This window comes from Sus scrofa, chromosome 4 (assembly GCF_000003025.6).
Source record: "Sus scrofa isolate TJ Tabasco breed Duroc chromosome 4, Sscrofa11.1, whole genome shotgun sequence".
NCBI classification, from domain to species: domain Eukaryota; kingdom Metazoa; phylum Chordata; class Mammalia; order Artiodactyla; family Suidae; genus Sus; species Sus scrofa.
The window spans coordinates 120,435,322-120,449,565 of NC_010446.5; the positions used below are offsets into that span (position 1 = coordinate 120,435,322).

The following is a 14,244-nucleotide window of genomic DNA, read 5'->3' on the forward strand; positions in this document are numbered from 1 at the left end:
CATTCATTTCTCCCAGAGCTAAGTCGAACAACTGGAGATTCATTGCACAGAGCATAGCCCTTAACCAGTGCCCTAAGCCTTTGTTTCTGCTGCTTACCACAACTGGGGTACTCTTGGCTTTTTATTTCTAATCAGTTTCCAATAAATACCCTTGGATGATTTCACAATCAATTAAGAGTTACTTTTTTATGAAGCTTTCCCTGATTCACACAGGTACAAATAATCACTCTTCCCTTTCGGTTCTCACTGCACTCTGGTTCGTACACTATAATTATTTTTGTATCAATTTACATATGTCTCCTTTATTATACCATATGTTCCTAGAGCACAGGGACCGTTCCTTTTTCATTGAGACAAAAGGAATAGACATATGGTCAAGAGAATGCAGAATTCATGTTACATTCAGGAAGCAAAGTAATTCAGTATGGTTGGAGCAAACATTGCATTGTAGTCTTGTATAGCATATTAAGGAGTTGGATTTTATCCTGAAGTTGGATTTGAAGTAGAAGTGTGATGTGATCAGGTGTGTCTCTTTAGAAGGACCTGCAGATGGTGTAGGCTGATATCAGAGATAGGGAGAATAATTGATAAGAAAGCTACTTCAGTAACCTGGGGGAGAGGTGGTGAAACTCTTAATTAAGACAGTCATGATGAAGAGTCAGGAACACCTGGAAGAGATATCCAACCATCCCAAGGCATAAACTAGAGCAGTACTTCTCAGAACTTTCCTACACTTGAGAATCATCTGAGACTCGAAAAATCCTGCTCCTTGGGCCTAACTACATACAAATCTTGGGGTTATTCCTTTTAATTCTGCAGGTGATTTCAATGTTCAGTCCGATTTGAGAACCAGTGGATTAGACAGTATTTGGTAAATATTTGGATGTAGGCAATGAGAGAAATGAAGAAAGAAAATCCCCTCCTAGTTTTCTAACTTGGGACAAAAGGGTAGGGTATGAGTATATTTAATGTGGAGAAAAGAGAAGATTCAGGGTGGAGAAATTAAGTTTGCTTTTGGGCAAGTTGAAAGTAGGTCTAGAGGTAGTTGAATATGCGGTTCTGGCACTCAGGAGAAGGATACGGGTTGGAGGCATATGCTTCATGAATTTTCTTCATATAGCTATTATCTGAAATCATTGTGACTGTGATATCTAATGAATGTGTATGTGTATCATGTGAATATGATATCTAATGAATGTGTATATACTAAAAAAGGGCCTGGGGACCTGGCCCCTGAGTAGTTCCTCAGGACATCAGCATGTAAAAGGTGGCCAGAGGTAGAAGAGCCTGAGAAGGAACAGTAAAAATAGGAAAAATAAGAAAAAAATGAGATAGCTCCCAAACTCATTTTCAGGAAGCTGGAGGTGGTTAACTGTTTCAGTGCTGGAGGGAGTTCCAATAAAGATTTAGGTTGAAAACATCTAATGTGTTTGCCAAAGTCACAGGTGATCTAGGGCTGATCAGTAGCTGGACACAGTAGAGATGGAAACTAGATAAAGACGTGGTAATAAGTGACCAAAATGAGAGGAAAACACAGTAATTAACTGTAGTTCCTGAGTAGTATGCAGTATTTTTTTTCTTGTGGAAAACAGCTTTGATTTGTTTTCTATGGAAATTATGCATGTGGTGTATAACTTTGACATGACTTTTCTATATTAGGAGTCATTGTATAAGCAAGGTATTTGTTGTTCCCAAAATAACCATAGAAAATGATGAATTTTAAAATAATATATAAAAGGACAACTTTAAAAATACTCTTCCCATTTGCAACCATTAAATAGCAATGATTATATAAAATTTGAAGATCTTATGAGTTTTACTTTATTTGATTTTTTAATTGAAAAATTTTTAATCAAAATATAGCCAATTTACACTGCTGTCTCAACTTCTGCTGTATGGCATAGTGACCCAATCATACATATAAGTCGTACTTTTACTGTTCTGCCCTCGGTTTCTACATTTCAGGAAAACCAAACCAATATCACTTTCACTATATTTGTAGTAAAGTATAAAGAACATTTACAATTTGAATGTTGTACAGTTAATTATTATTTAATAAACATGTTTTCTGAGTTTAAATGTCTTTGAAAAGCACATGTCACATGCTATTTTCCCATAAAATATAATCCCAGTAGTGTTAGGAATGGTTTTGTTAAATTGTTTGGCAAAACCTAACTTGGCTACTTATAATTTACAGTTGTTCGCCTTTGTCACATTGCAGTGTTTCCTGCTACAAAATTTAGGTTGTCTTGAAGCCGAATTGTTGACTGAATTTCCAGTGTAGTTCACAGTATGATTACAGAATACCAAAAGGTGTTTCCAACCTCTATTTTAAGCATAGACCTAAAAAAGGAAGTGCCTGGGAAGGCGATAAGATGCCTGCTGGGAACCAGTTGGAAGTTTTATGTTGTTCTTCACCTTAATTTCCGATGTACAGACTTTTTTGTAGTTGAGCTTGAAAAAAATTGGTAAGATCATCTTATTCCATAAAGAAATGAATTAAAAAAATTTTTGACCATGACTTGTGATTCTTTAAAAGTTTGGAAAGATGACAGTTGAAGCCATTTAACACTGTTTTGTTGTTGTTGTTGTTGTTGCAGAGTAAGTGTACTGTTGTTTTTAACCCTTGAAGTATTTTTCGGGAGGAAACAACATGCAAAATTTGATCCATAAATTATTATAGTTGTCATTGTATATACTTTAGGCCATTAATGTTTCATGTAAATTAGATGTTTACACAAAGAATGCACATTTTAAGTTATATTCGTTAGTCAAAGTGAAAGTCAAAACTATGGAAAATTACAACTTAAAAGTATTCTGTATAAAGCAGAATTAGATATAAGAATGCCCTTTCATGGGAGTTCCCTTGTGGCACAGTGGGTTAAGGATCCAGCATTGTCACCACAGCAGCTTGGGTCGCCACTGTGGTATGGGTTCGATCCCTGACCTGGGAACTTCCACATGCCAACATGCCATGAGCACAGTCAAAAAACAAAAAAAAAAAAGAAGAATGCCCTTTCATGGAACACATCCAATTTCAGTAACCGAAGCACGAAAAACCATCTCTGACTCTGAGTCAGTGTCTTAAACCCCTTTGCATATCATCTAGTGCTACCACAGCAGGTGCTCAGTTTGCATATTGATTGGTTAACTGACATTGTTTAACTCTCTCACTAGACTGTGTATCATAAAATGTTGGATGTAGTTAAAACATTACATAGCATTTGGCTTTTATGTGTAAACTCATCCAATAATGTTTTAAAATATGAGTCATGAAAAGTGGAGCACTAGAAATGGCATGAATTAAGTGCTATATAGGGAAATGTTACTCCGTTTTAGAAATGGTTCATTGGGTATTCATTTCTAGTAACATTTCATGATGTTTCACAATATAAAATATACATCAATTCTTTTTTTTTTCCTGTAGGAACAAAGTAACCTGTCTTCTCTTGCTTGATTAGAAACCAAGCACAGTAAAACACTGAAGGTTTTCTAATCATCAAAGAAAGATTAAATTCCGTCCAGTGTCCTTTTAGTGTTAATGTCTTTTAGTGTGACTTTTTTGAAAAATCCTAATATCTTTTAATAAAGAATAAAAAGATGTTGAGGTCATTTTTATTCCTCTGAAATAGAATGTCACCACAGATTTTCACAAACCATCTCTTGGTTTTAGATAAAGATATTTAGATTGTTTAGATTTTAGCATTTAAAATAATGTATAAAGTTTTTTTCCCTTTACCTGAGAGAAAAAAGGCTTATGAAGCTATTTTTTGTCTTGTTTTTTGTGTTTTTTGTTTTTGTTTTTGTTTTTGTTTTTTTTTTTTGCCCACACCCATGGCATGTGGAAGTTCCCAGGCCAGAGATCGAACCCACGACAGAGCGTGGACCCCAGCCACCAAGTGACAACACTGGATCCTTAACCTGCTGTGCCACAAGGGAACTCCAGGAAGTTATTTTAAAAATAAACATTTTAGTTTGGTATATAGTAATTGTCAAGACTTTCAGTGATAGGAAATCAGAATGTAACTTGAATGTTCTTAAGCCCAAAGTGGTATTTATTAGTTCATATGTGCAGGCATGTTAGTGGTACACCTGACTTAAAAGTGGCAGGAAACTCCCTCCATTGTGCATCTCTACTTTCCTCTGCCTCTGCTTTATTTTTACCTGGTGCAGCCAACCTTGGGTTGGGGTGGGAGGATTTGGTTGGTTAAGTGAGGAGCCAGCTGCTCTGAACACACTTCGTTCCAGCTTAGGGACCAAAGAGGGAAAAAAAGCCTTTATCTTTCCAGCTCCATTGAAGGACTTTAACGAGAGCAGAGAAGCTGATCACTATGATTAACCCTGTCAGGGATATTTTCCCAGCTTCTTGGACAAAGAGGTAGAATCTGTTTTAGAAGATGAGGAAAAGAGAGCAGCGCAGCAGTGCTTGGCTGCTCAGAGCACACAGAACCTGTGTCTGCTCAACATAAGGTACTCTCCCACCTGTGGTCACCCCTCTGCAATGACAGCGTGCCCCAAATCACGTCCGTCACTGCACTCCTTGGCATTTGGTGTCACCATGTTCTCGAGTGTTTGGGACAGCTCTCTGGGTAACATTTATTCTCGCCATCAAGCCCAATTGTAGCTCCTCATGACCCTCAGGACTTAAAAAGCAAAGGATGATTTTAACCAATCCAGATGCAATCAATATATATCTGAAGCAAAAACAGCTTTATCAGAATAAAAATTGCCATTTAGTATAAAGGAACAATACCAGTCTTTAGCTGAAAGCATCTGTCACATCGATTGTCAGTGCGAGTAAACCTTACTTCCCTGGCAGTTGGTGCTGGCTGGCCATGGAAGTAAGTTGTCCTCCATGGCACCCTCAGAGGGGCGCTGGAGAGGAGGGCGCCTTGCCGACTTAGCAGCCACTCCACATCTGCATGGGCAAGTGAACTTGAGGATTACTTTGTCATGATTGGAGGCATATTTGGGTTTCATTTTTGTTTTGTTTTGTCTGTTTGTTTTGTCTGGTCTTGCTTTGCTTTGAGTAATAAAATTCCCTAAAAACCTAGGACCATCGTTTGTCTCTCTCGCCACAGGAGAATCCATAGCCAAAGCTAAAACTGCTTTTTCAGTCAGCATCTTTGGATCTAACTCTACCCTTGAAGTTTTACCAGCCAGCTTGGGGACTTTGTTCCTTCCTTAAATCCTTGGATTAACCATTTTTTTTAAATGTTTGTTTACTTGACCTCGAGGCCACTGAAGACAGCAGGCCACTGTTGCCTGTCCCCAGCCTTCATCCCATTTAATTTTCTTGTCCTGTGAGGTCCTTTTTTTTTTTTTTTTTTTTTCATGCAGGGGATACTCATAAGGAGGTATTACTCTAGTTAGTCTCAGAAGATCTGGTACCCTCTGTGGTATTCCTCCCTGGTCTGTTTTCTAACTGGAGAGTGGAGCAGAATACCCCTGAGGTCTTAGATCACGTGGGAAGGGCAGAAAGAGCATGTCTTACTGAAGATGCGTAATTACAGTAGTGACCCTTTTTTGCTTGCAAATGGCCAAGTTTGGAATTTTTGGACTTTTTGCTTTCTTTCAGCTCCTACCAAAAAGGCCATAAATTATTCTTACATTTTTCTCCCAAATTCTTAAAAGCTGCATCCTCACTGGACACAGAAGGTGAATCCTGATCTCAATCATAATGAATTATGCATTCTTAATTTTCCTCCTCTAAGGATCATCTGCTTTTAGATTTCTCTCTGTTCCTTTCTCTCAAGAGGAATCTGTTTGAATATACTGTTTCTCCTGGCTTCCTTTTTTCTCATCATTGTCCTACCTTTAGAAGTCCTGAGATTTTCTCAGTCACTCAGGATCAGACTCTCAGATCTCTGGATTCTTCTTTCTTAATTGGTCCTTCTGGTTCACAAGTCCTGTGTATTCTAATATCTGACTTTTTTTTTTTCCATCACCAAGACCAATACTCTCCGTAGCCCTGTGCATTGTTGACTCTGATTCATATAACATTTGCCAACAGTTTTCACCAATTGTTTATTGTTTCCCTTCTCTAAGTCCTGATGTTCGTTTCTGCTTAATCTTTAAAGGATGAACTGATAAAGCAATCCCCTGTTCCTAAACCTTTAATGCCCTTGTGCATTTATTCGCTCAGTCTTGCTATGTGCCAAGCATCATGCTGGTTCTTTAAGATCAAATGACGAATGGTTCAGAACAGCCCCAGCACCCATGGAGATCACAGTCTATCTATCAGGAGAGAAAAAACAGACCCAACATTAAGGATAGGCTTATTCAATGTCTAGAACGCTGGTATTCAGAACTCTCTCCAATATGATCACAACCTATTTTCTGTCTTTCTCTTTATGCTAAACGCATTCCTCTGACATTTACAGCATGTCTTTGTTTTGTTTTGCTTTTTCTAGACAAAAGCTGTGTATGTGGTGAAACCCTAATGGCTTTTAGTGGATTCTTCCACAAGACTCTGTGACTTTAGGCTTGGCACATGCTCTGTGTCATGATCTTATAGTCTTTAAATGCTAATAAATAGAATTACTGACATGTACTGTGTACATATATTAGACCAACTAAACCTAGGGTTAAAAACACAGAGTCCCAGTCAAATTACTGGGTCTGAGTACTGGCTCTCCTCCTTATTAGCTTTGTGACCTGTACATCTCAGCGCCTGGCATCTGCATCTGTAAAATGGGGAGAATAATGTTGTAAATGGAAAAGTGAGTTAATAAGGTGAAAACCGTTCAAGCAGTACCTAGCACATCAGTGGAACCAGGTAACTCCTAGCAATCCTGTTATTACTTTTCTATGTAGGTAGTACTCTTATCCAGTGAGGGAACTAAAAGTCTTGCCCAGGGCCACAGAGTTAGTGGTAGAGTTCAAGCTCTGATCTGGATATTCTGGTTTCATACTAGCAGATACTAATAATTATTACACTATATAACCTCTGTTATAAGGTTACCGTAAGACTGTAGTAAATAATCAACATTTACAAGATTTGAAACTATAATGCATTCTGAACAGCTAAGGTGTTATTATCCATACTATAATAAGACATGGCTGAAGAAGACAGTAATTTATCTGTTCCATACCTTGAACCCTTTTGCTATACCAATAATTATATTAATAAATATTTCTACGTCCTTGTGTGATTTAAAGAAATTTGCACATACACAAATTCATGTAAATCCAACCATCACTATTTTAAATTGGCAAGTCAGGGCTATTATCTCCATCTTTAAAATGAGAATGCGGAGTACTCGTTGTGGCTCAGTGGTTTAAGAATCCGACTCATATCCATGAGGACGCGGGTTTGATCTCTGACCTTGCTTGGTGGATTAAGGATCCGGCATTGGTATGAGCTGTGGTGTAGGTCACAGACGTGGCTCGGATCTGGTGTTGCTGTGGCTGTGGTATAGGCTGGCAGCTCCAGCTCCAATTCGACCCCTAGCCTGGGATCTCCCATATGCTGTGGGTGCAGCCATAAAAAGAAAAAAATAATAAATTAAAAATAAATAAAAATGAGAATGCTGAAGATCAGAAAAAAGTAACTTGGCTCAAACAAAGTAGTCAAAGATAGTAAATGAGAAAGTCTCTAACATAAGTCTGAAGCCCCCAAATCTCATCCTTTGCTTCACTATCATACCCTGGTATTTTTAACAATTTCTTGCAGCTAATGGGAAACTAACATATGTATGTAAATATTAAAATATGCTTAAGTACAAAGGCATAACTCTTTACAGTCTTTTCTTTCTCTTTTTAAAGATTGTGATCGCCAGCATCATGTGTAGTTACAACAAAAATGACTGGATGGAACTCTCCAGAAAGGCTGAGGTAACGATTTCTTTACCTTATATTTATTTTATTTCTTCTCTTCTATTTTTATTAGTTTTATAAAGAGCTGTCATGAAAAATAACCCAATAGAAGTAAAATTGAATGGAAAATGGTAACTTAAAACATTTCTATTATAATTTGTTTACCCTGTGTTTTCATTAAAATGATGGAAATGGAAATGGGAAAGGAATCTATTCTATAAAAGCAGTCCCTCAGATTTCACACACTGCCTAAAAATCCTTTATTCTTTGAATCCATATACTCTTTATTTGCATATTAAGCAAACTGTATATTATGATGGATGCCAAGATAAAATTTAATTCTACCTTTGAGAGTCTAACTTGATCTTACCCTGCCTTTAGGCAAACCAGTTTGACAGCGAGAAAAGAAATTTTGAATATAAAACTCTTGAATATTTAAAATATAAAAGGTTCATTTAATACTATTCTCGTTTGAATACAGACATGCATAAAATGTTGGGACAGAATGCTCCTGAATGGAACACTAGTCAGCAGGTTTTCTATAATATAAATTGATTCTTGCACAAATGCAAACAACTAACCATGTGCCTCAAATTTGTATTTCAAATAGAAAAATACATACTTAAAGCTGTATACTTAGGTCCATCGTTCTGTCATGAAAAATACCATAGACAGTTTTAGCTGGGGTTTCTTGAAAACCTCTCAGAAATATAGAATACGAACTCTAACAATACTGTGAATAAATGACTCTACACTATAAAACATTTTAAAGCTTTCTAGATAGTGTTCAGTAATGTTGATTGTACATTTTACTTGGGTGTCTTAAAGCTGTGAGTGCAAACGTTATTTGTGGGACTTAGAAGGGTCAAATTAAACATGATCAGTATTGGCTTCACGGCCTTTGGTGCTGGGTCCATTTTATGCGTATTTATCCAGTTGACTGTGACATTTTATACAGAGCCCAGGCTTGGCTTGAGTTTTGCCACTTTTAAGCTGACTGTGATAAACGGCTTTATCATGCTCCTTGCTTCTCTGCCCTTCTGTAAAATAACATATTAAACTTAAATAATAACTACTTATTTTCTTCAGTAATGGGCACTAATTTTTAAATAAGTAAATTTTTCTTTTCAAAAGACAAAAGCCTTTATATTAGTGACATACTAACCAACCTAAAGATATTTTTCCCATTTCTCACATTCTGCACCTATTTCTTTTTTAATTTAATGTCTATTCTATATTGCAGTGTAGATGATGTACAGTGTTGTGTTCGTTAGTCTCAGGCGTACGGGAGCATGATTCAGTTATGCGTGTACATATAGCCATTCTTTTTCAAACTCTTTTCCCATACAGGTATAACAGAACGTTGAGTACAGTTCCCCGGGCTATACAGTAGTTCCTTGTTGATTATCTATTTTATACCTAGCAGTGTGTGTATGTGAATCCCAGAGTCTTAATTTATTCCTCCCCTTCACCTTTCCCCTTTGGTAACCACAAGTTTGTTTTTGAAGCATGTGAGTCTGTTTCTGTTTTGTAAATGAGTTCATTTTTATCATTTTTGTTTTTTAAGATTCCATATATTAACAATACTATATGATAATTTGTCTCTATCTGGCTTACTTCACTTAGTGTGAGAATCTCTTAGTTGACATCCTTGTTGTTGCAAATGGTAGTATTTCATTCTTTTTAATAGCTGAGTAATATTCCATTATCCATATCACCACATCTTCTTTATCCATTCCTCTGTCAATGGACATTTAGATTACTTCCATGTCTTGGCTGTTGTAAATAGTGCTGCCATGAATATTGGGGTGCATGTATCTTTTTGAGTTATAATTTTCTGTGAATACATGCCCATGAGTGGGATTGCTGGATCATATGGTAGCTCTATTTTTAGTTTTTAAGAAACCTCTATACTGTTTCCTGAAATGGCTGTACCAGCTTACAACCCACCAATGATATAGAAGGGTTCCCTTTTCTTCATACCCTCTCCAGAATTTATACCTTTTTTTTTTTTTTTTTTTGTCTTTTTGCCATTTTATTAGGCATATGGAGGTTCCAGGCTAGGGGTCGAATCGGAGCTGTAGCCTCTGGTATACACCAGAGCCACAACAACGCAGGATCCGAGCCGCGTCTGCAACCTACACCACAGCTCACGGCAACACTGAATCTTTAACCCACTGAGCAAGGGCAGGGATCGAATCTGCAACCTCATGGTTCCTAGTCAGATTCATTAACCACTGAGCCACGACGGGAACTCCTATACCTATTTCTTTAATTGCTATTTTATTTGATATCATTTTCTAAGTTCTCCTAGCAATAAATAAATAGGAAAGTTAGGAAGAAAGTACAAAAGGAAAACGATTTTTTAAATGAAAAAAAAAAAAGGTATGCCTTCCATTCAATCAAAACAGTTTATGAAATCTGTCCACAGGAAAGCACTCTACGTATCAAGATGTTCATTCTATAGATGGTGTCAACTTAAAAAAAAAATCTTCCCTGCGGTCTTGAACTATGGGCCAGCTCAGGATATGTCACACGAGGGAACTACCCCTCGGTCTTCACATTTCCCTGGATGGCAGTGATAGGCAGCAGGATTCATCACAGCTCATGTGGTACACACCCAGGAATGTTTTGTAGAGTCAGTATTTGGTTATGTTTTTATGAACACATGCTTCAGTACAGATTAAAACAAATTCACTTACAATAGAAGAGCCCACATTAAAATAAACCTACAAAACCAAAAAGTGTTCAAGCTAGAGTATACTGTACAACTTAAAATACATGTCTTTGATAACAAGAGGTAAACAAAGGCACAGGCACACCAGCTGTTCGAGCAGGCTACAGGTTTCAAGTTCAGCAAATCACTTAATGTGATAATCAGTGTATTTAAATTCAGGAGGTCCTTCTCCTTGACGTGGATTAATTCTTGAAATACGTAATAGAGAATTGAGGAAATTTACCATCAGTTCTTTACTACTGTATCTGAAAACAGAAATGCACATGTGTAACAGCTGAACACATCCAGTTGTGTACTAACATGAAAAAAGGACTGAAAAATTCTATATCAGAATGAAAATTTATACAAGAAGGGATGAGTATTTGTTTCACCAGAGGGTACCATTTTATTTTACTATTTTGAACAAACATTTAAGACCCAGAAGTAGCTAAAAAAATAGAACTTACATACCTTCTTAAAACATGGTAACTAAATGCTTAAAACATGGTAACTAAACAACTAAATGCTGTTTTTAGAAGTTAATGTATCACCTCACACCAGTAAGAGTGGCCATCATAAAAAAGTTTACAAATGATAAATGTTGGAAAGTGTGTGGAGAAAAAGGAACCCTTGTACACTGTTGCTGGGATGTAAGTTGGCATAGCCACTTTGGGAAACAGTATAGAGTTTTTTTAAAAACTAAAAATAGAGTTACCATATGACCCAGCAATCCCACTTCTGAGCATATATCCACAGAAAACTATAACTCAAAAAGATACATGCCTCCCAGTATTCATTGCAGCACTATTTACAGCAGCCAAGACATGGAAACAACCTAAATGCCCATCAACAGAGGAATAGATAAAGAAGATGTGGTGATATGGATAATGGAATATTACTCAGCCATTAAAAAGAATGAAATAATACCATTTGCAGCAATGTGAATGAACCAAAAGATTCTCATACTAAGCGAAGTAAGACAAACAGTGAAATACAAATGTCAGATGATAGTGTGTTTATGTGGAACCTTAAAAAAAATATAATTATAAAAATGAACTTATTTTTGAAACAGAATAGACTCACAGACAGACAAAACTAATTTATAGTTACCAAAGGAGGAAGGGGGAGGGATAAATTAAGAGTTTGGATTAAATATACCACACACACTACTGTATATAAAATAGGTAGTCAGCAAGGACCTACTTTATAGCACAGGGAACTCTACTCAATATCTCATAATGAACTATAAGAGAAAAGGATCTGATAAAGAAAAAATAATGTGTCTTAATCACTTTGCAGTATACCTGAAACTAACAAAACATTGTAAATTAATACAACTTCGATATAAAAAATAGTTAATGTATATCACTTATTATCATACACAAAGAGAACTATGTTGAACTAAAACTTCTTTTTCACTCTAACCTTAGAGTACAAATGCTTTTAATGTCTTCTTTTATGCATTCCTCAACTGTTTTTAATTTGTCTTGGCTTTTTAGCACCATAGAACAGAAGCAGCGTCTGGAAGAGTTTTACGGGGCTTGTTGTCAACAATAGCATTGTTACATTCTGCTCAGTTTTTTTTGTTTGTTTGTTTGTTTTTTGGATTTTTTTTTTTTTTTTTTTTTTGGTTCAGGTATCTGATCACATGCTTTCCTACTTTTCTGGGATATTGATACTCTATCCCAGTTACACTGAAGGAAGATCTATGAAGCACCTACTGTGTGTGGGTTTAATTCCTGACCTGGAAACATTTTTATGCATTGAGTGCAGCTCCCCCCCCTGCTGCCCCCAAATGTATATACCACATTGAACCGTACTGACAGCTCACAATAGTAGGTCTTAAATAGATGTTGAATTCATTTTAATAGATTTTTGAATCCATTTATTTCTTAATGTGTGTTAGCTTAGAAAACAGAGCCTGAGTCAAAGTTAATGTGAAGATGCTTCACTGACGTGTTCAATCGCAGAGAAGTAAGAGTGAAGGGAAGAAAAGAAAGGCAGCAGGTGGAAGGGAGAGCAGATACAGTTGGTACCTTCCAGAGCTGGCTCCAGCTTCTCAAGGAAATGGAGCCAGTGGCTTGGCCGGGTGGGCCCGGGAGGGCTGTGTGGAATCCTCCTGCCTCACAGCAGCTCAGAGGAGAAGAAGGATGAGGTCTATCTGCTGTCCCTCCCTGTCTCCTGTCTCTCAGTGGCCAGAGTTTACACCCCAGGGCTGCACTTCCGTCTGCACTTTTGGGTCATGTGCTGCCCCCTTTAGGCAGCTGCTAGAGAAGGCAAATCCCACATCACGTGGAGGGCACTGGCCTCCTGGAACTCTCACTTTGGCAGGTACCGTGGAGCCTGTGACCAAGCCCCACTCTCATGCTGAAGGAGCTGTGAGAGCTAGCATTGAGGGGAGATGTGAGGACAGCCACGAGGGCCAAGGTTCCCTTCAAGCTAGTGGCAGAAGCTTGGGCAGTGAGGAAGACCGTCAAACCTGAGGAGACAGAAATTGGGTGTGCTCCGTGTGTGTTGCCCGTCCACGTTTATCTCAGGAAGCCCCACTAATCTTCTCGCCCACAACCAGTCCACCTTTCTTAAAGTGCAAAACTCTTAACTTGACCTATATGGTCTGGCCCCTGACCCCCTCCGCAGTGTCACCTTGGGTTAGTTTGTTACATTCCAGCCCCCCACTGGCCCTGTTTGGCGTCTCCATCACATCTACAACTCAGAGCCGCTGCTGTTCCCTTGGCCTGCGACGTTCTCCCTTTCCTCAACTCTGAGCTCCCAGCGGGCTAACCCCCTTGTCCTACTCCTTCCAAGACCCTGTCCTCAGAAGCTAAATTGCCATAGACCTAATGAAGCTTAAGATTCAGAGCTCTTGTTTGTGCAAGCTACTTCCAAGCACCTATACCTCATTTTGCGTTTGTGATTCTTGAATTATTTTTAAAGACGTTACCCCACATTGTTTAAGCTTCATGCTCCCCCGAATCTGGGGCTACCTCTGCTTGTGCTTTTTCTCTGCAGACTTTAATAAAACGGTGTCACTAGTTCTTTAACAGGTCTTCCTTAGGACAAAGCAAACTCTGGGGGTGAAGACCCCGTGCGGTTCACTCCTTGCGCCCTGAGTCCAAACACGGGCCTTTGCTGGCCAGTGTATAGTCCTCAGATATCTGTTGACTGGAGTAAGATAGAGGCACAGACCTGGTGTTCTGGCATGTGACAAACAAGGAAGCAATTACAGAGTAAATGGGACAAGTGGCACTTTGTTTAGCACCAGTGAACTTGAGGGATTAAGATCCAGAGCTGAAGGTTTTAAGTCACTTGATGAAGGATCGCCAAAGGTCTGACTCAAACTGGTAGGCTGAGATAAGGAAAGCCTAGCCGGAGGCCTAGGTCTCCAAACCAGGTGGCCATACTGTTCCTAGTAGAAAGTCCAAATAAACCCCTTACAAGCCAGGTTCTTGTCATTTTTCACCTCGGTCTAGGCTAGTGGTGTGTTGTAAGGTTACATAGATGTTAAAATCAGGAAATCTCAAATACACCGAGATCAAAAGCACACAGAGGCACACTGCAGAAATATGCAGGAGCAGTTGGATCCTGGACAGTGACGGCGCAGTGGGACAGTGTGGAATCAGGAAAGAGAGACGTCTAGTCGGAGACAAAAAACAGTCACTGACTTAGTGTCCAGTGGGGCGCCCAGGCCTGTTCAGTGTTCACCTGTCGCA

At 38.4% G+C, this 14,244-nt stretch overlaps 1 protein-coding gene across 2 annotated transcripts in view; it reads left to right on the top strand.

Annotated features, from left to right (window-relative positions):
* The window catches only part of DPYD (dihydropyrimidine dehydrogenase), a 780,991-nt gene that overhangs the window by 503,851 nt on the left and 262,896 nt on the right, over positions 1 to 14,244 (top strand). For both annotated transcript variants that reach the window (NM_214044.2, XM_021088696.1), the window contains 1 exon segment: positions 7,768 to 7,836. In NM_214044.2, the coding sequence (NP_999209.1) occupies positions 7,768 to 7,836 (69 nt within the window).